Source organism: Hemiscyllium ocellatum, chromosome 8 (genome assembly GCF_020745735.1).
Source record: "Hemiscyllium ocellatum isolate sHemOce1 chromosome 8, sHemOce1.pat.X.cur, whole genome shotgun sequence".
Taxonomy (NCBI): domain Eukaryota; kingdom Metazoa; phylum Chordata; class Chondrichthyes; order Orectolobiformes; family Hemiscylliidae; genus Hemiscyllium; species Hemiscyllium ocellatum.
Genome location: NC_083408.1, coordinates 85,602,485 through 85,621,997, shown reverse-complemented (window position 1 = coordinate 85,621,997; position 19,513 = coordinate 85,602,485). Strand labels below are relative to the sequence as shown.

Sequence of the window (19,513 nt, the reverse complement as noted above, 5' to 3'; positions counted from 1 at the left end):
CACTTTTGGAATATTGCTTGCAATTCTGGTCTCCTTCCTATCAGAAAGATGTTGTGAAACTTGAAAGGGTTCAGGAAAGATTTACAAGAACGTTGCCAGGGTTGGAGGATTTGAGCTATAGGGAGAGGTCGAATAGGCTAGGGTTGTTTTCCCTGGAGCCTGGGAGGCAGAGGGGTGACCTTAGAGGTTTTAAAATCATGAGGGACATGGATAGGGTAAATAGACAAGGTCTTTTCTCTATGGTGGGAAGAGTTCAGAACTAGAAGACATAGGTTTAGGGTGAGGGGGGAAAGATATAGGGAAAGAGGGGAAAGTGACCTAAGGGGCAACTTTTTCATGCAGAGGGTGGTGCGTATGTGGAATAGGCTGCCAGAGGAAGTGGTGGAGGCTGGTACAACTGCAACATTTAAAAGGCATCTGGATGGGTTTATGAATAGGAAGGGTTTGGAGGGATCTGGGCTGGGTGCTGGCAAGTGGGACGAGATTGAGTTGGGATATCTGGTCGGCATGGCCGAGTTGGACTGAAGGGTCTATTTCCATGCTGTACATCTCTATGACTCGATTACGAAAAGTTCAACCAAGATAAAGACAAATTGTCTTTAACAAATCTTTGTGCCACATTCCTTGATTAGTTCACACTTATCAAATTGATGAGTAAATTTGCCCTTTTTTAAAAAGCTTTCCCATCTGTAAAATTACTTAACTGGTTTCTGAGCTAATTCTTAGATGTGTTTCTGAATTAAGGTGTAACTTTTGTAATTTCCCAGTTCTCAAGCACACCCCCCCATATCAAAAGGAGAACTGGAAGATTATAGCCAGAAGCTCTGCAATTTCCACCTCATTAGTCCATGGTCTCTAAGCAAGGTAGACAAGATTAATTGGAAAATCAGAACAGACATGTAACTCTCATAACTGCCCTAAAATACTGTATTAAAAGGTGATACATCATTTAGACTTTGGAATCAATTGTATATCATTCCTTACCCTGTGCAGCTAGACCTGCAAGCTGAATTCCTTGGTCTAGTGTGCAAGGTATGCGGCCTTCCAAAACATCTTTCCTCAATTGTAAATAATACTGGAATCTGCAGAAACAAGGTGCAATGCTTGTAGCAATTAAGCATATAAATAAGTTTCTTTCCCAACTATGCGTGTAGTTACTGTACAAAGAATGATACAAATGTTAGTCAAGCTTTTTCTTTTCTTCACCAAGAGTATTCTGGACCATACTTTAACCCTCATCACAGTCCCAGATGAGATCAGTCAACTTCTATACGTAAACTTAAATTAAGAGGTTGTGGGCCAAATCCTACGTGGTTCCAATCAACATTAGAAAATGGGCTGGATATCTCAGGATAACTTAAAAGTTTGTAGAAGTTTGTTTCATTTAATTTCACATTCACCAGTAAACTAACTAGACATTCCATTACACTGAGAATCAGGATGGGGGGAATTTTTGATATTTACTTTAATATCAATGTTTAACAAGCTATATCCAAAGAAACTACTCCATTTTTAATTTTGGGCTTGCAAATGTTATACACTATATTGAATAGCCTATTAAATCAAAGCTAGCGGTCACGATTAATCGTTCAAGTGCTAACTTGAAGACCATATCGAGATGTTTCTTCTAATGACATCTACCATTGAGTTTTGACATTCCATACCTTGTAAGTTCCTGCTGAAGTTGTGAAATACTTGGTACGTAGAATACCACACCAAAATAAACAGTAGGTTCAATGGCATATTTATCTAACTGCTTTTTCATGGGCTTTTCCAGATCCACCCATCGAGATTGATTCTGCTTATTGTAATACCACAGACTGAAGTAAGTGACCTGCAGAAGAGAAAAAAAACTCATAAATCATAACCCATAGGACATCAAAAGTGTGTACTTGCCATTCTTCTCCTGCCTCCCCTTAATTGTGCTGACACTATGCCAAGTGGAAACATTTCACACTTGCAAAAGGACTCTAAGCAGAATAGATTGTTTCAGCTAGCAAATATAATTCAGTGCGACTAAGAGCATAATATTCTTGGCACCAAGAGTTTTTATATGCTGACAGTTCCTCGGGATCATGTCCTTTGTCTGTTCATTTCAGCTGTTTCAAAGATCCTCCTTCTATTGAAAGGTCAGAAATGGAGAGACTTGCTGATAATTCCACAATGCTCGGTTCCTCAGATGTCCAAATGCAGCAAGGTCTTGACAACATCCAGGCTTAGGCTGCTATATGGTAAATAACAGCATGCCACACAATTCCAAGGCAAAAGCAAATTATTCATTCACAAGATGTGGGCATCACTGGCCAGGACTCATTTACTGCCCATTCCTAATTGCCCACAGGGCAGTTAAGAGTCAAAAATATTGGTGTGTGCCTGAGTCACACATAGGCCAAACGGAGTACGAACAGCAGTTCAAACAACATTAGTGAGCCAGATGGACTTTTCCTGACAACAGCAATTGTCATTGTTAGACACAATTCCAGATTTTTACTGAATTCAAATTCTATCATCTGCGATCAGGATTCGAACTTGGGTTTCTGGATTAAGAGCCTACAGGTAATATCTCTAGGCTATTGCTTCCCCTAAATAGTTGTTAATGATGCTTGTTGTGAGTGTCAAAACTTACTTTTTCACAACTTGCAGACATTTGTTTCAAGCATTGGCCTCAAAACAGAATTTCAATTCAGAATTTAAAAAAACAAAATACGTTCATATCTTTATATCAGCAGTATGTGAAAGGGGACAACAATGAGATAGCCAGGATCGAGAAGCTTGGAGGAGGTACTCAGCCTGGAATAAGATCGCAGTCAGGTTGTCAAGGATCAAGCCTGTAGGAGGCATATAAAAAAGGCTGGCATGGTGAGGGACGTAATTTGCTAGGTCCAAGCTCCATGAATGAATTCGCAAGTCCAGACTGGACCATATTTCCCTCCTCTTCTACTTGCTAGAAAAATGGCATGGGTTCCATAAGCAGCTCATTAACATAGCAGACATTGAAAGATGCCTCAGACACTGAGAATACCAACATTCACATCTGAACCTATTACACCACTTTGTTCCCCCCACATCCAATGAGGACATGTGCACAGTTCTGTGGGAGAACCTGATGCAGATTGATTCAGACAGTACCAAACATCTAAATGTGTCTGTCTACATGAGCTCACCAGCGCCCTCCATGGGCAGATCCCTAGGAATGGGATTTGCAGACTGGGACTTCATGGAGAACAACTCATGTGCCAGTCATGGGGGCGAGGAGCATAGGGCTGTTCTAACTCTACTGACAAAGAAGGGTTACCAACACCTTAAAAATTGGTACCAAGTCTCCCCACTCAGAAATGAATACAAAACGTTTGCTAGGGCAATGCCTTTCTGCCTTGGCACCATTCTGGATAACAGGTCCTACCCTCATCAATCCTACACCATCCCAGTTATATCATAAATGATAAAATCCATATGGTCCAGAACTTGGTCCATCTTTACAAGAGGAACGATCTGTCAGCCACCTTCTTGTTGCTTGACCAGAAGGCATCCGAGATGATGGGGGATTAGGATTGCTCATTTGAGATTCTGTGCGAATTTGGGTTGGAGAATGCTTTGTTGTTAGATCTGACATCTGTATCACACACAATATGTCTACCTTCAGTTAACCGGTCCTTGAAGATGACCCTTGGCTTCAGGACAGGAATTTTTTGGGCTGTTCCTTGTCTAGCCTTGTACACCCAATTTGCATAGAGTAATTCTTTTGTCTCTTGCAGAAGTGGTGGTCAGGTTTTGCATTGTGCAGGCTGAACTTGGATATTCCTTGCAGCTTACACTGGTGACTTGTTCCTCAACTTACAGATCCAGCTAACTGGAGGATGCAAGATTTCCAAAGTATTGTACTCTGCAGTTTTCCATACATAGAAATACTAGGAAACATGCTTCAAATTCTTAGCTGGTCAGTGATGGATATGTTCCCTGCCTGAGTAAATCAGGCCCTTCACCATGAGCACAAATTATCTGCTCTGCCTGGGAATCTAGCATTGCCCTGCCTTTACATTCAAGCTGCGATCTTGTCTTCAGACCCTGCAGTGACATCGTTATGTTGACCCCCTTGCTGGAAGGTGAGCTTTGGGGACACGTTTCTTCCACAAAATGTGTGGCCTCAATTATGACATGCAGCTTCCATTCATAGGTTGATCCAATCTTTCTAACTCTTTACAGGGGTTGCCCACCTTTGACCAGAATCTGATCTAGGTTTGGGATATGGTTACCTAACATCCGGGCTCACACCCATCAGGCGTCAAGGTTGTCGTTAAGGAGTCACTGCTCAAGAATCCAGCCCTTCACCAACACAGCTTTAGATAGCTGCTTGTGGTGCCAGAGTCTGGTTACCACAGAGAGTTGTCAGTCAGATGCCAGTCAGTGTCCAGCATACAGCCAAAGCCAGAGTCTGAAAACAGTTGCGCTTGGTAAGTGCACTCATGGTTTCAAGTAGACTCAACTGTGTAGTAGACCTCTGTTTGAACTGACCCATTTCAACAGAATTTCACGTTAGCCCCATGCGCCAAAACCGCCCTCAAATTTGGGCCAATATAAGCAAATTCTCTTCATGTCTTTCCAGTTAGTGTGAAGGGATTTCTTGTATGAACTGCTGCTGTGCACCCTTCATTTTCTCAATTTTGTTTGGCATCTCAGCACATGGTATTCCATCTGGCAGTGGTGGAAGACCCTCAGTATTGGGTTCTCTCTTGTAGGACTCCTTCTCCATCTATTAGGGATCAGAGATCTGGTGCGAAATATGTCACTGTGTTTTGTCATTTAAATAAATTCTGGACTTGAATATAGGAGGAACGGTTAGTAACTTTGCAGATGACACCAAAATTGATGATGCAGTGGACTCAGATTATCTCTTGATTATCACAGAAATTTGATTAGATGAGCCAATGGGCCAGAGGAGTGGCAGATTAATTTAGATAAACGTGAGGTGCTATGCTTTGGTAAGGCAAACTAGGGCAAGACTTATATACTTAATGGTATGATTCTGGGGAGTGTTGCCGAACAAAGAGACTTTGGGGTACAGATTCACAGTACTTTGAAAGTAGACAGTATAGTGAAGTCTGCATTTGGTACACTTCCTTTTAATGGTCAGTGCAACTTTTTTGGTTTAGAGGGATGTGAACCAAATGAAGACAAATAGGACTAGATTTATTTAGATTATCTGGTCGGCATGGACAAGTTGGATCAAAGTGTCTGTTTCCATGCTGTACATCTCGACATTGCACACGACCCCGCCTGCAATGTTAGCCTAAGTGGTTTTACATACTCACAGGATGCCAATAATTTTAATATGCTTGGTGAGTGAGTGCATGGACATCTTTATACGAACTGTTATGGACTCAAAACCTTTTTTTTTAAAAAAAAGGACCATTAAAGATTTGCTGACATTTCACCCTATGCTTCCGATCTTCAGTAAAATGGTGCAAAGAGAGACTGGCAGATTGGAGGACCTTCTCACAAGGCTGATCGTTGGCCCAGCCAAAGTGCGTATTAACAAGGTCAGACAGCAGACAGTCAAGGGGATTGTTGCAAGCAATCTGTCTGTCCGACGCTCTTCGTTGGTCACACCCACACCCAGGTGTCCTCAGAAAGGAAGTACATTGTGTCCACTAGAATAAGGCTAAGCATTGAGGGCCCTGAAGTGCACAGTGACCACCCCTCCGCTCCAAATGACATGCTAAATTAAAATTTCCAAGTTTCATTGGTACTTTGGTCTTTGTAACATATCCCCATGAGGGACTGGTTTATTTATTTTAAAATTGGAGAAAGGAAGAGATTGATGGCACCCAGTCACAAGCTGCTAATGGTTGCTAAAATGAGTCCAAAAATAACAACCACCATCTCAAACAAACCTTTTCTGCTTGATTTTCAATGATTCAATTTCCCAATATCAATGTGCAGGGGGTGTCCATTGACCATAAATTAAACTGTACCAACCATATAAATCCTGTGGCTATGAGCGCAGGTTAGAAACTAGAATTGGGGAAGTAATTCAATTTCTGTCACTCCAAAGCGTGTCCACTATCTACAAAGTGCAAAGCAGAAGAGTGATTGAATATTCTCTAATTGCCTGGATAGATGCAGCTCCATAAATACAAAAAGCTTAAATAACATCCAGGACAAAGCAGCCTCCTTCATGGCATCCATCAAATTACCTTCAACATTTAGTGCCTCTCCTATCAAAGCACAATGGCAAGTGTACACTATCCAATATGCACTGTAGCACGTCAAACTGCTTTCACCAAAACTTCCAAACCCACAACCCCTAACACATAGATGCATGGAAGCATGGTCACCTACCCTGCCAAACCACACACTATCCCAATTTGTAATACCACTGTTCCTTCATTGTCGCCGAGACTCCATTCTGAATATGCTCAGGGTGCACCTACAACCCAAGGACTGCAACAGTTCAGGAAGATGGCTCACTACTACTTCACAACGGCAATTAGTAATGTGTAATACTAAATGCTGGCCAAACTGGTAACATCCACATCACAAGTGAAAGATAATGAAGGGCCAATAAATTTCGTAAAGTTTTTTTTACATTATGTAAATTAATACCCATATATACAAACTTCACACTGCCCATCAAAATGACAACATTCATGATGTAAAAATTTTTGGTAGAAGAAAATGAAGGTAAATTAAAACTGTTTCTGCTCATTCCTCACCTCTCTCAGCTCTAATCTTTGTGCAACAGCTTCCAAACATTCTTGGCCTGTGCTTTCAACAGAAAGTGTGAATTCCAGAAATCCATTATCCAACAGTTGGATCCGTACAACCAAACAGCTCTTACTGGAGACAGTATACCTGCGCGTTCTTTTCAATTTTATTCCAAAAGGTAATGGCATGGCAAAATAAAGTTAGTTAAACTTCTTGTACTTCTCACACTGTGCTGCATGCAGAAATCATCCAGCAGCTAATGGTCGATCGATCCAACTGGAAAGCATTGCTCTGTAAAACAAGAAGCAACAAGTGAGTATTTTTTTGGAGGAGAAAGACTATTTCAATTTAAAATTATAAAAGCTGCTAACGTTTGAGGAGACAAAGTTTCCCTTTAAAAGTTGTCATACCTGCTGAGAATTGAAAATACAGAACTTACTTTATTGACAAGAAAATAATTCATGGCAAAGATCTGTGCTGGGAAATATTAAATTACTCATTTATTATGGTCATGCCTTCATGCAAACTCAGCCAGGATGCAGGTTTTAAGATTACATCTGAACTTAGTAGTCTTAGAAGTCAAAATCATACTTGTGACTACATTTAAAATGTATCAAAACTATACATGAAAGAGTCAATTAGTATTAGGAACTTTAAAAATCTGTAAGAATTGATGGTGTCCAGAAAGGGGGGAAAAACCTGAAAAGACAAAAATTAAGTCTCAAAATCAAGTTATCATATTTCAGGTATTTTTTTCTCCCCTTAATGCTGATTTATTGCAGAGAACATCAAGTCAGTACAAACTTGGTAACGCAAGCAAGTTTTGAAAGTCCACTCCAGCATTACAATGATATTTGTCCTTGGCACTGGAACTTTGCACTTTTAAAATTTGACTATGTTTAATAAAGACAAAAGATGGCATCATCCATTCTACTTGACGTCTTGCTATACAGCTAACCATTTATTATCCTTTAAATTCAGATTCTTCACCTGTAAACAGAAAACACCAGTAACGTTGTAAAATGAATTGCCAGGTGGTAGGCATATAGCCTCAGGTAAAACTTAGCAAATAACACTGTATTCACAAATAACTAACAACACAAATCAGTATAATATGCACAAAGTATTCATAAACAGCTTTGCACAACGTATGGCATGTAATGCAAGCTTTTGCTGATAGGTATACAGACACATACCTTTCATTTCATTGCCACAACCCTATTTGTTATGGTATATTGAATAGTGACAATTAGAGTTCCTTGTCTCAAGAAAGAATTTGATTCTTAGCAAGGAGGCTGCACTCTGCAAGTTGTAGGAGGCCTATCACATTCTCTCAGACATTTTGGATAATAATTTCTCCATTGTGGATTTTAAGGTTAAGACCAAAATAAGCACCTTTCAGACCTAGGCCCTTCATCATTCATCTTCCTCAGAAGGGACCAAATAAGAAGCAAACAGGGTACAAAGAGTGTTTCAAAAGATTTGTTAAGTACTGTAAAGAAAATACCCTAAGAGTCATAGAGATATACCACACAGAAACAGACCCTTTGGTCCAATGTGTCAATGCCGACCAGATATCCTAAACGAATCTAGTTCTATTTGCAGCCACTTGGCCCATATCTCTCTAAACCCTTCCTATTCATATACCCATCCAGATGCCTTTTAAAATATTGTAATTGTACCCGCCTCTACTACTTCCTCCGGCAGTCATTCTATACATGCACCACCATCTGTGCGAAAATATTGCTCCTTAGGTCCTTTTTAAACTTTTCCCCTTTCACCCTAAACTTATGCTGTCTAGCTGTAGACTCCCCCACCTTGGGGAGAAGACCTTGTCTATTTGCCCGATCCATGCACCTCATGATTTTATAAACCTCTATAAAGGTCACCCCTTAGCCTTCAACACTCCAGGGTAAGCAGACCCAGCCTATTCAGCCTCTCCCTATGGCTCAAATCCTCCAACCCTGGCAACATCTTTATAAATCTTTTCTGAACCCTTTTAAGTTTCACAACATCCTTCCGATAGGACCAGAACTACACACAATACAGAGGAACCTCGGTAATCTGACTGAGATGGGCGGGCACTATTTCATTCGGGTAATTGATTATTTGGTTAATCAATTCAATACCTCTCCTCTGGGGCTCAAACCTTTCTGTTAAGTCTGCTCTCCATTCAGGAGACTGCAGCACACCACACCCCACACACACACACCCCCACCCCCACCCCACTCCCCCCGCTTCCTCCGACCCTGTTTGCCTGCCTCAACCCTCAACCACCGTCTGACCCCATTACATGGAAGAGCTGTTTCAACCCTAATGTTTTTATCAGGATCCAGTGATCTCTTTTAGATAATCTGATATTCGGATAATAGAGCTTCGTCTGTATCCCAAATGTGGCCCAATCAATATCCTGTACTCCCGCAACACGACTGCCCAACTTCTATACTCAATGCTCTGACCAATTGTCTTCTTCATTATCCTATCTACTTGCGACTCCACTTTCAAGGACCTATGAACTTACACTCTAGGGTCCCTTTTTGCTCAGCAACACTCCCCAGGACCGTACCATTAAGTGTATATTCATCTTGCACTCTCAGAAGTGCTAAAAACACCAAATTAAGGGAAAAAGCATGCTCACACCATGAGAGGAAAGTGCTGATTAGTTGGTAAATAGACAATGCACTGTTGGGTTTTGTTTGAGTCTTAAAATCTGGCAGGTTGACTCAGATTGGTCAATGAAGAATGCACTGAGCACTGAACCAGGAGTGGTTTTGCTCAGCTAAAAGGGGTACCATGCACACGTCCTTTCTATTTGCAAAGAATGGAGTCTGTATTAATGCTAGTAATGAAGCAATATGCTTCAAGCAGATGCAAATGCACCACACTATGAGCCTGAATGAAAATCCTAAATTGGTCAGCAGCCATAATTTTGTGCACACATGGAATTTTGTTTTCAGTAAATGTTGTCCAATCATAGGAGCGCATCTAATGTTGGACATTGTGTTGAGTGTCTTGCAAGTCTGGGAAAGTTGGGTACAGTCAATAAGATGCTCTACCTATCATACAAATCAGTAATTTGATTTACGAATGTCAGTGTTGATGTGATGCTGAGTATATAAGGCTGCAGATCCCAAAGATCGGCAACTTATGAAATTATATATTTCTTTTGTTGTTCATTACAAACAAGGTATTGGCAATAAGCAATTGGATTAGATTACATTTACAAAATAATCGTGAGCGCACAAAGAATTGCATTGATAAACAATGAAGGATAGTCAGCTGGGCTCACAATCTGGCATACTTGCAGATACGAGAAGTTTCACATATTAATGCACAGGGCCCTCTTGCTTGTAGACAAAAAGAATACATACATCCATTACAGCTGATTCTACTCAATAAAACTAATATTTATTACCAATTGTTCAGATGAGTGCATGATGCTTGTCCATCCAAAATTATTATTTGTCAGGTAGTCAAGAGGTGAAATGTAGGGGATCTGCTTATGGGATTTTACACAGTCATTTTATGGAAAAAAATATTTAACTTGAAATGAGGAAGATCATATTAGATGATGTTTGAATTTTCTGCCAGATCCTAAATCCATCTGCCAAGGAGGTAGTCAAGTCCTTCGGTCATGACAGGGGGTTTCTTTGCTCCAAACTTAGAAACCAACGAGTCCCAAAAAAAATACTTCTTTCTTGTAATATATCTGCATGTTTTGGCTTTTTTGGATCATGAAATATAAGGAGTAAAGGAGTATAAGGAATATACAAGTCAGTCACTTAACCATTTATGTAACCTTAACAAGTCGCCTCCAGCCCCCACAGGCTTGAGGATATGAAGCTATGCTGGACATTCCAAGAACCCAATGAAACCCAGAATGTAAACTGATGAACACAACTAACACAAATGCAAACTTTGGATTCCATGCTGTAGTTATTTTGTTGACCTCCAAACAACCATTCCTGAATACACTGGAGGTCCTTTGTCAGCAGAGGCTGACAGAATTATTTTGAAGCCTGGTAGGTAACTGCCTGATGCAAATCTTTGTATTCCTAACTTCACCAAAAAAAAACTTAGTCGTTGGTTCTCTCCACCCCTTCATCCATGTTTTCTTCCATTATCCCTTTAGCCCTCTTTAACGGATCTCCCTCTCTCCCATCATGCTCCCACCTCAACCATAGGGCGAGACCTCCCCCCTTCAATGATCATCCTAATACTTAGTTTCCACTCCTCCTTATCCTGAACATACTACCTCCCCTGTGGCCACTCTTTATCACTCTACATTACAACAACCTGCCTTCTAACTCTCTGAGTGGCTCAGTGGTTAGCATAGCTGCCTCACAGTACCGGGTTTGATTCCTGCCTCAAACGACTGTACATGTGGAGTTTGCACATTCTCCCCATGTGAAGATGGCGCCAGATATGGTAGACTCCTTGCGAGCAAATCTAAGTTTCCTATTTCTTAGTCATTCGACACTCTTCAAACTTAATACTTCTTAGTAATTTTTAAAAATATACTATGTTTTATCTAAACACAGGCTTGAAGCTCCTCCAATCCTCAAAGTCAGCTTACTGGATGAAGGCAGCAGACCAAATGCTGCCCACAACCCATCCAACCACCCCGGAAGACCAGGCTTGCTGTCAAGGAAAGGCCGCCAGCATTCTCAAAGATCCATCCAAGCCTGGCAATGTTTTTCTACAACCTCTACCATCAGGGAGAAGGTTCAGAAGCCTAAACACACGCACCAGACTGATTTCGAAACCGTTTATACCTTACTGTTAGAATACTGAATGAACTCTCAAACTCTTAACATTTGCCTGTCCTGTGTTTTTGTTTTTGCCACTGTTACCCATTATTTACTTATCTATGCTACTTAACTATGTGATCTGTCTATATTGCTCGCAAGACAAAGCTTTTTACGTAACACGTAACAATAAATTCAATTCAATTCAATTCTGCATGGGTTTCTTCTGGGTGATCTAGTTTCCTCCCACAATCCAAAGATGTGCAGGTTAGGTGAATTCGCTATGCTAAACATTCAGGGATGTGTAGAACAGTCAGGGGTAAATGTAGGGTAATAGGGTAGTGGAATGGGTCTGAGCGGGCTACTCTTTGGAGGGTCAGTGTGGACTTGTTGGGCCAAATGGCCTGTTTCCACACTGTAGGTGATCTAATCTAAGCAAATATGTGGGCTCAACTGCAATACAACTATATTCTTCCCTGTCAGGGAGCAGGGAGAGGAGGGAAAAAATGACAAGTCTAATCAAATCGTGGCAATGGATCAGATTGCGTGCATTTCAAAAACACTCATGCTAACAATTAACTATTGCAGATCAGTAGCATAATGGTAATGTTGCTTTACTAGTAATTAACAAATGCAGACTAATATTTCCAACACCAGTGTAAATCCCACACAGAAGTAAACATTCCAGATTCAGTAATCCGCTTCTTTTAGGTAAATTTCTGGGCATTCGCACAATATTTTAATCTAGCCCCAAACCCTCAAAACAAACTGCTAATTCAGTTAATTTATTACTTAAATCAGAGTTCCCTCAACTCATGTTTGTAAATAAACTTATATGTTTTCCTCTCTGCACACCTCCACAAGCCTTCTGCTTCTTGAGTTGTTTGCAATGCCTTCTACACTTCAAGACATTTCTCCAGTTTTGAATGCTTGAAGACTGCTATTAACATCACACCGCTTGTTGTAATGGGACCTCACTTCTGCATGAACCTGCTTCTCGCCCCTCTTTTTGTCTGTTAATCATAGATTCATGTCAACTAAACCTTAGCAATTGTCTCCCCAGGTGGCTTGCAAGTCATTTGGCAAAATTTACATGACTTCCTGTGAATACAGTTTTGAATGCACTGTTCAAAATGACTAATTTTGTTTTTATCCAAAACAAGTCACAGCTTCACATAATTGAAAATTAAAAGTCAACTTTACCTACACTTTAGAAGTCACGTTCCCAAATAAACTACTATCTATCCAGCTTCATCACAATAAGTACTATATTTTAAATTTTGCAATGGCCATTCTGGAAGCACAGCTTTCAGAATGAATTAGTTTCACATTTTTTAGAAAGCAATGAATTCATTTTACTACATTTAAAAATTTAATTTCAAACTGAATTTTTTAGAAACCAGTTAAATTAAACCTAGCGAAGTTTGATTTCACTCAGTGTAAATAGGGCAGTCAATTTCTGAAGATCTTGAAACTCTCAGAAGCCATGAGCTTTAAGACCCACCTCCAACAATTGTTTTGCTTAAACTTCCAAAGAATGTTGTTTAAAGTCAGCCTAATTCCTGCCTAAAGCTATTATTTATTTCAGTGGAGCTTACCCGCAAAACTATTTTAAATGTCTATTACTTTGAGTAAAAAGAGATGTGTCTATTCATTGTTGTTATATTTTTAAAAGGCCATGACGTAATTGGCTCAAAATCTCTGTGTGTCCTGAAGTCTCATTACTCTTAACCCTTTAATGTGCTACTTAATTAGTTCAGTGGCATTGTGTTCCATTCTATCCAAAGATTTTACCATATGAAACAAAACAAAATGTTACACAATATTTAAACAGCAACTCATGCAACATTAACATTCATTATCATGTGGTTAATGCAATCCTGCACTAATGGTTTCACGATTAATGCAGAAACAAATTCTTTAACTCCTGATGGTTTCATCCAACACCAAAGAATTCCTTCCCTACACAATCACAAGCTCATTATTTGAGCACCAACCACACCTTGCACCTTCAAAATCCAAGTCCTCTGAACAACTGAAAAGGAAAAAAAATCCTATAATTATAGCAATTTTCAAAAATATTCCAAAGAAACAAATGATGAGGGCACACCACACATATATCAATGTTATTACAAGATGTAAGTCTTGAAGTTTTTCCTAGGAGAAAGTGAGGACTGCAGATGCTGGAGATCAGAGCTGAAAAATGTGTTGCTGGAAAAGCACAGGTCAGGCAGCATCCAAGGAGCAGGAGAATCGATGTTTCAGGCTAAAGCCCTTCTTCAGGAATGAGGAGGGTGTGCCAAGCAGGCTAAGATAAAAGCTAGGGAGGAGGGACGTTGGGAATGCGATAGATGGAAGGAGGTTAAGGTGAGGGTGATAGGCCGGAGAGGGGGTGGGGGCGGAGAGGTTGTGAAGATGACTGCAAGTCAAGAAGGCGGTGCCGAGTCCGAGGGTTGGGACTGAGATAAGGTGGGGGGAGGGGAAATGAAGTTTTTCCTTGCTTGTTTGATACTCTAATACAAAACTGTTAATAATCAGCTACCAAGAGCATTGATAAAACCACAACTTGAACACTGTGTATAAAAAGGCTAAAATGGAGAGGAATATGGGTCGTGCAGGCAGGAAGGACTAGACTGAGTTGGAATAGCTGGTCAGCATGGACAAGTTGGACCAGGGTCTGTTTCCATGCTGTACACCTCTACGACTCTAATTGTACTAGGATAAATGTACACGTGTGGAAGGAAGTTCAAAAGGACCTTACTAGAATGACACCTGGAATGGACAGGTTGCCTTATGAGTCTATAGCATGATGCTGGAAAAGCACAGTAGGTCACACAGCATCAGAGGCGCAGGAGAATTGACGTTTTGGACATAAGCCCTTCATAATGGCTCATGCCCGAAACATTGATTCTCCTGATCCTTGGATGCTGTCGCACCTAGTGTGCTTTTCCAGCATCTCACACACGACTCTGATCTCCAGTATCTGCAGTCCTCACTTTCTTCAGGCTGCCTTATGAGGAAAGGAATGACGCAGCAGGCTGGAGGCAGCAAATGGCTTACTTCATATCCTCACAGAATCATAGAGATGTACAGCATGGAAACAGACTCTTCAGTCCAACCTGTCCATGCTGACAGATATTGCAACTCAATCTCATCCCGCCTGCCTGCACCCAGCCCATATCCCTCCAAACCCTTCCTATTCATACACCCATCCAAACACCTCTTAAAATGTTGCAACTGCACCAGCTTCCACCACTTCTTCTGGCAGCTCATTCCATACACATACCACCTTCTGGGTGAAACCGTTGCCCCTTAGGTCACTTTTATATCTTTCCCCTCTCACCCTACACCTATGCCCTCTAGTTCTGGACTCCCTGACCCCAGGGAAAAGACTGTCTATTTATCCTATCCATGCCCCTCATAATTTAGTAAACATCTATAAGGTCACCCCTCAGCTTCCAACACTCCAGGGAAAACAGCCCAAGCCTGTTCAACCTCCCCCTCTAGCTCAAATTCTTCAACCCTGGCAACATCCTTGTAAGTCTTTTCTGAACCCTTTCAAGTTTCACAACATCTTTCCAATAGGAAGGAGACCAGAACTGCACGCAATATTCCAACAGTGGCCTAACCAATATTCTGTACAGCCGCAACATGACCTCCCAACTCCTGCACTCAATACTCTGACCAATAAAGCAGAGCATATCAAACACCTTCTTCACCATCCTATCTACCTGCGACTCCACTTTCAAGGAGCTATGAACCAGCACTCCAAGGTCTCTTTGTTCAGCAACACTCCCTTGGACCTTACCATTAAATGTATAAGTCCTGCTATGATTTGCTTTCCCAAAATGCAGGACCTCGCATTTATCTGAATTAAACTCCATCTGCCACTTCTCAGGCCATTGGCCCATCTGGTCAAGATCCTGTTGTAATCTGAGGTAACCCCCTTCGCTGTCCACTACACCTTCAATTTTGGTGTCAGCTGCAAACTCACTAACTGTACCTCTTATGCTCGCATCCAAATCATTTATGTAAATGACAAAAAGCAAAGAACCCAGCACCAGTCCTTGTGGCACTCCACTGGTCACAGGTCTCCAGTCTGAAAAACAACGCTCCACCACCACCCTCGGTCTTCTACCTTTAAGCCACTTCTGTATCCAAATGGCTAGTTTTCCCTGTATTCCATGAGATCTAAGCTTGTTAATCAGTGTCCCATGGGGAACCTTGTTGAACACCTTACTGAAGTCCATATAGACCACATCTACTGCTCTGCCCTCATCAATCTTCTTTGTTACTTCTTCAAAAAACTCAATCAAGTTTGCGAGACATGATTTCCCATGCATAAATCATCTGCGTCCAATCAGCTTTCGAAAGTTCTTGCCTAATACCGGTCAAAATTGGCCTTCCTCCAATTTAGAGCTTCAACTTTTAGATCTGGTCTATCCTTTTCCATCACTATTTTATAACAAATAGAATTATGGTCGCTGGTCTCAAAGTGCTCCCCCACGGACACCTCAGTCACCTGCCCTGCCTTATTTCCCAAGAGTAGGTCAAGTTTTGCACCTTCTCTAGTAGGTATATCCACATACTGAATCAGAAAATTGTCTTGTATGCACTTAAGAAACTCCTCTTCATCTAAACCTTTAACACTCATTTCTATGCTCTTTGTCACACCACTTGATTTCCATACATTAAAAAAAAATTAAGTCATCAAAACACATTTATGAAACCAAGTGAATGATCTCAGCATTGTATTTATTTTCTGAAAACTGAACATTAATAATAAATTGCTTGCTTAAAACACAGTTACTAAAATTTAAAGAATGTGGTGAAAGAGATATAACCAGGTCATTTCCTCTGTCTCACAGAAAGACAGCAGCAACACAAACACATACAAATGAACAGACACTAGATATGTTCAGGCTGCACAATTTAAAACCAACTCACAGTTGCAGTTCAGGGAAAGAAGTCAGTCTAAGCCTAACTTTATAAAGGGCCCGAAGCCTGCAAGTATAAGAAGTGAAATGAGGATGCATCTCAGATATTGTCGAATGAATTAGATTAGGAGGTATATATGAATCTTTTAAGGAAATGTTTTGACTTTAGGATCTTTCAGGATGGGATCAATTCAGTGATATGAACCATATAGCTTTCCTCAGCTATAACTTGTTCAAATGTTTAGCTGTTTAAACAGTAATTGTATGTATCAATGACTGCTTATTATCCCTCAGGAAAGTTTTATGCTGTTTACATAAACATTCAGTTCGCATTTACATTTTTTATTGAACTTGTTAAATGTAACATGGAGTTTTGTTTCATGGACCTTCAAGTAAAAACTCACAAAACACCTTCAAAACATGAGGACCTAGCTTTCATATTGTCCACCAGTTATAATTTAGTCCATGTGAATCATGTGGTGAGACTGTTATTTCACAGCTGAATCTTTGCAGTGTTTAACGCACATACTTGATGCAGTAGTGCAGTCATATCCCAACAGTTTCAAGACAAGATACTCCAAAAGAAATGAATAAAGAAAGAGCTATGTCAAATAAAGCAAATAAATGTTATCTCTATTGTTCATTTTAAAGAGGGTGGCTGCATTCACGGAATTTTTTAAAATCAAGTTTCACTATAGCAGACCTATTATAACAACATTTATATAAAGCTTTTAACAAAATGAAATATTCTAACATGCTTCACAGAAGTATTTTAAAAAGTGCAACCATCTGTCACATAAGGAAATATTAAGTCAACTGACCACAAAACTTCCTTCTGATCAAATTTTAAAGTGCCCTGAAAGGAGGAAAAATTAGGTTAAAACCATAGAAGGGATTCCAGAGCTTAGGATCTAGACAACGGAAGAGAAATCATTACTTGGAAATGCACACGAACCCAGAATTAGAGAACCTCAGATATTTCTGAAGGTAATGAGTTGGCAAGGATATTTACAGTAGTGTCCCAGTGTATATCCAAATAGTGTCAACAGGCTTTTAAAAAGTTTAGAAATGAACAAAATTGTATTCAACGCTTTAAAAAGTGCTACATCCTAAAAAAACCCAACAAAAATAGCACTGCAAAGACTTTAGAAGAAAATTGGATGGACGCGGGGGGAGAAGGGAATCTATAAGAAAAGCGCAGGGAAGATCTACTTACAGAATTATCGTGGACTCAATGCGTTAGATGATCTCCTGTACCATTACAGTAGGATTTTACCATGTTAAAGTACAACAACCTGATTTAAATCGCGCTCAGTAAGCTTTTTTTTTAGTTGTCAATTTCTAACCAATCTACAAAAAGCTTTACTTCTGCTTGAACAAGACAAACCTTATAATGTACAGCATTTCATCACATGCCAAGACGAAATACGCAAGGAAATACACCCTGGCTCAAAAATTGTGTCAAGACAAATTAAAATGAACATTTTGAAAATCGCGACAATAAACCATGCGACTTCTGAGACGAGCAATTCGTTTTAAAACAAAGTAGCTGTTAAAACATCTGCTGAGGAAGCAACAGCAGGATCCAAATAACCACAACTTTGCTATATAATACTGCGGAGACAAAAGTTTAGAGGCATTAACAGGTGCGACGTTCAGACAGTGTTCAACAGACTGACACCGCAAACATCGCCAATCTCGTAGACAATGTGATGGCTGAACAACAACATTCCTGGCGAGTTTTGTAAATAAGAACAATCAGGAAACCCCCGCCCGAGTGTCACACAGAGGAAATCGCTTCCTTCCCACTTAAAGGACACAATTAAAGTAACAAAACCAATTAATGAAACACCCTTAGACTCCATTGCCTCCCTCCAAATTGGGGGAGAGACGGGAGTGGAGGTTAAGGGAGAACCGTTCACCGTTAAGCTTCGCTCAAGATCACAAGCGAACCGAATGCACGAACGACACCAATATCAGCATATTCTGGGAAAAAGAGATGTACAGGGTCCTCCCGCCACTTTACACCAAATTACCTTCTTGTTCCAGAAGGATCGCTTCTTGGAGCCGCTCCAACGGATAATCAACCACAAACCGCATACCTCCCCATTCCCGGTAATTGTCCCTCCGCGCCGCCAGCCTTCTCACCACAACAACGTCTTCGTCCGCGGGAACCGGCGCACGCGCTTTCAACTCCCCCACTCACGCCCACCCCAGGATTCCTCCGCCGCACTACTTAAATTCCCACATTTTCGGTTCGCACTTTGACCGTTCACATATTTTGATGGGAGGGTGTATGGTGTGGGAGTCATATTGCTCGCGACTGGTCTAACAAATATTTTACTTCCACACAAATGTTTAGCGCATGTTAAATTCACGTTGTTTAGTCGTAGCCTTCTTCTTGGAGAAGTGATATTGGGAAGTGGTTGTAGTGTTGAAGAATCCATTACCTCAGACAAATGAAATGTATTGGGCACAGAGAATGCATGGCATGGGACAGACAGCTGGCTTCAGGGCTGACACTGGCATTAAGCTGCTTGTCATAAACACATGTTGCTGCTACTTTCATAGTTCCACCCTTCTGCCATCGGCGCACATACGTTTTAAAATTAAGCCAACGTGATGCAGAGACTGGAAATCTGAAAGAAAAACCACAAAATTCTGGAAATAATCAACAGGTCTAGCCACATCTGTGAAAAGAGACACACAGTTCCATGGAATGCGCAAAAATGGGGCAATTGCCAAGACTTTTATTTACATACAATGACATCAGGAAATACCATTATGCAAACAGCGCATGCATGTACTTATCCAAACATCTTGCTTTTAATAACATTTTAAAATGCACACACTATCATTAGTGTGTTACTAAGGCATGAACAAAACTTCCTGTTCTAAGTTTGCCTGTCCCAACACACACGTCGGACACAACCTTTAAAGCATCAGGTCTTGAAGTGGTATACATGTAAGTTTTAGCTGCAAATGTGTTGCTGGTCAAAGCACAGCAGGTCAGGCAGCATCTCAGGAATAGAGTAAGTTTTAGTTGATGACGTCTGCTTGCTCCTGGAATAGCACTACTTCTTTGAGGAATTTTACTGCCGTGATAATTTCTGTTATGTGTCA

General features: G+C 40.6%; 1 protein-coding gene across 1 annotated transcript in view; it reads right to left on the bottom strand.

Annotated features, from left to right (window-relative positions):
* ptpn21 (protein tyrosine phosphatase non-receptor type 21) overlaps window positions 1-18,512 on the bottom strand; it is an 89,356-nt gene extending 70,844 nt beyond the window's left edge. The window contains exons 1-4 of the mRNA XM_060829309.1: window positions 18,427-18,512; window positions 6,714-6,996; window positions 1,665-1,834; window positions 985-1,082 (exon numbers count right to left, since the gene is read on the bottom strand). Coding sequence (XP_060685292.1) covers window positions 985-1,082; window positions 1,665-1,834; window positions 6,714-6,893 — 448 coding nt within the window. The 5' untranslated portion in view covers window positions 6,894-6,996; window positions 18,427-18,512. The remainder of the gene's footprint in view (window positions 1-984; window positions 1,083-1,664; window positions 1,835-6,713; window positions 6,997-18,426) is intronic.
* Window positions 18,513-19,513: the final 1,001 nt, after the last annotated feature.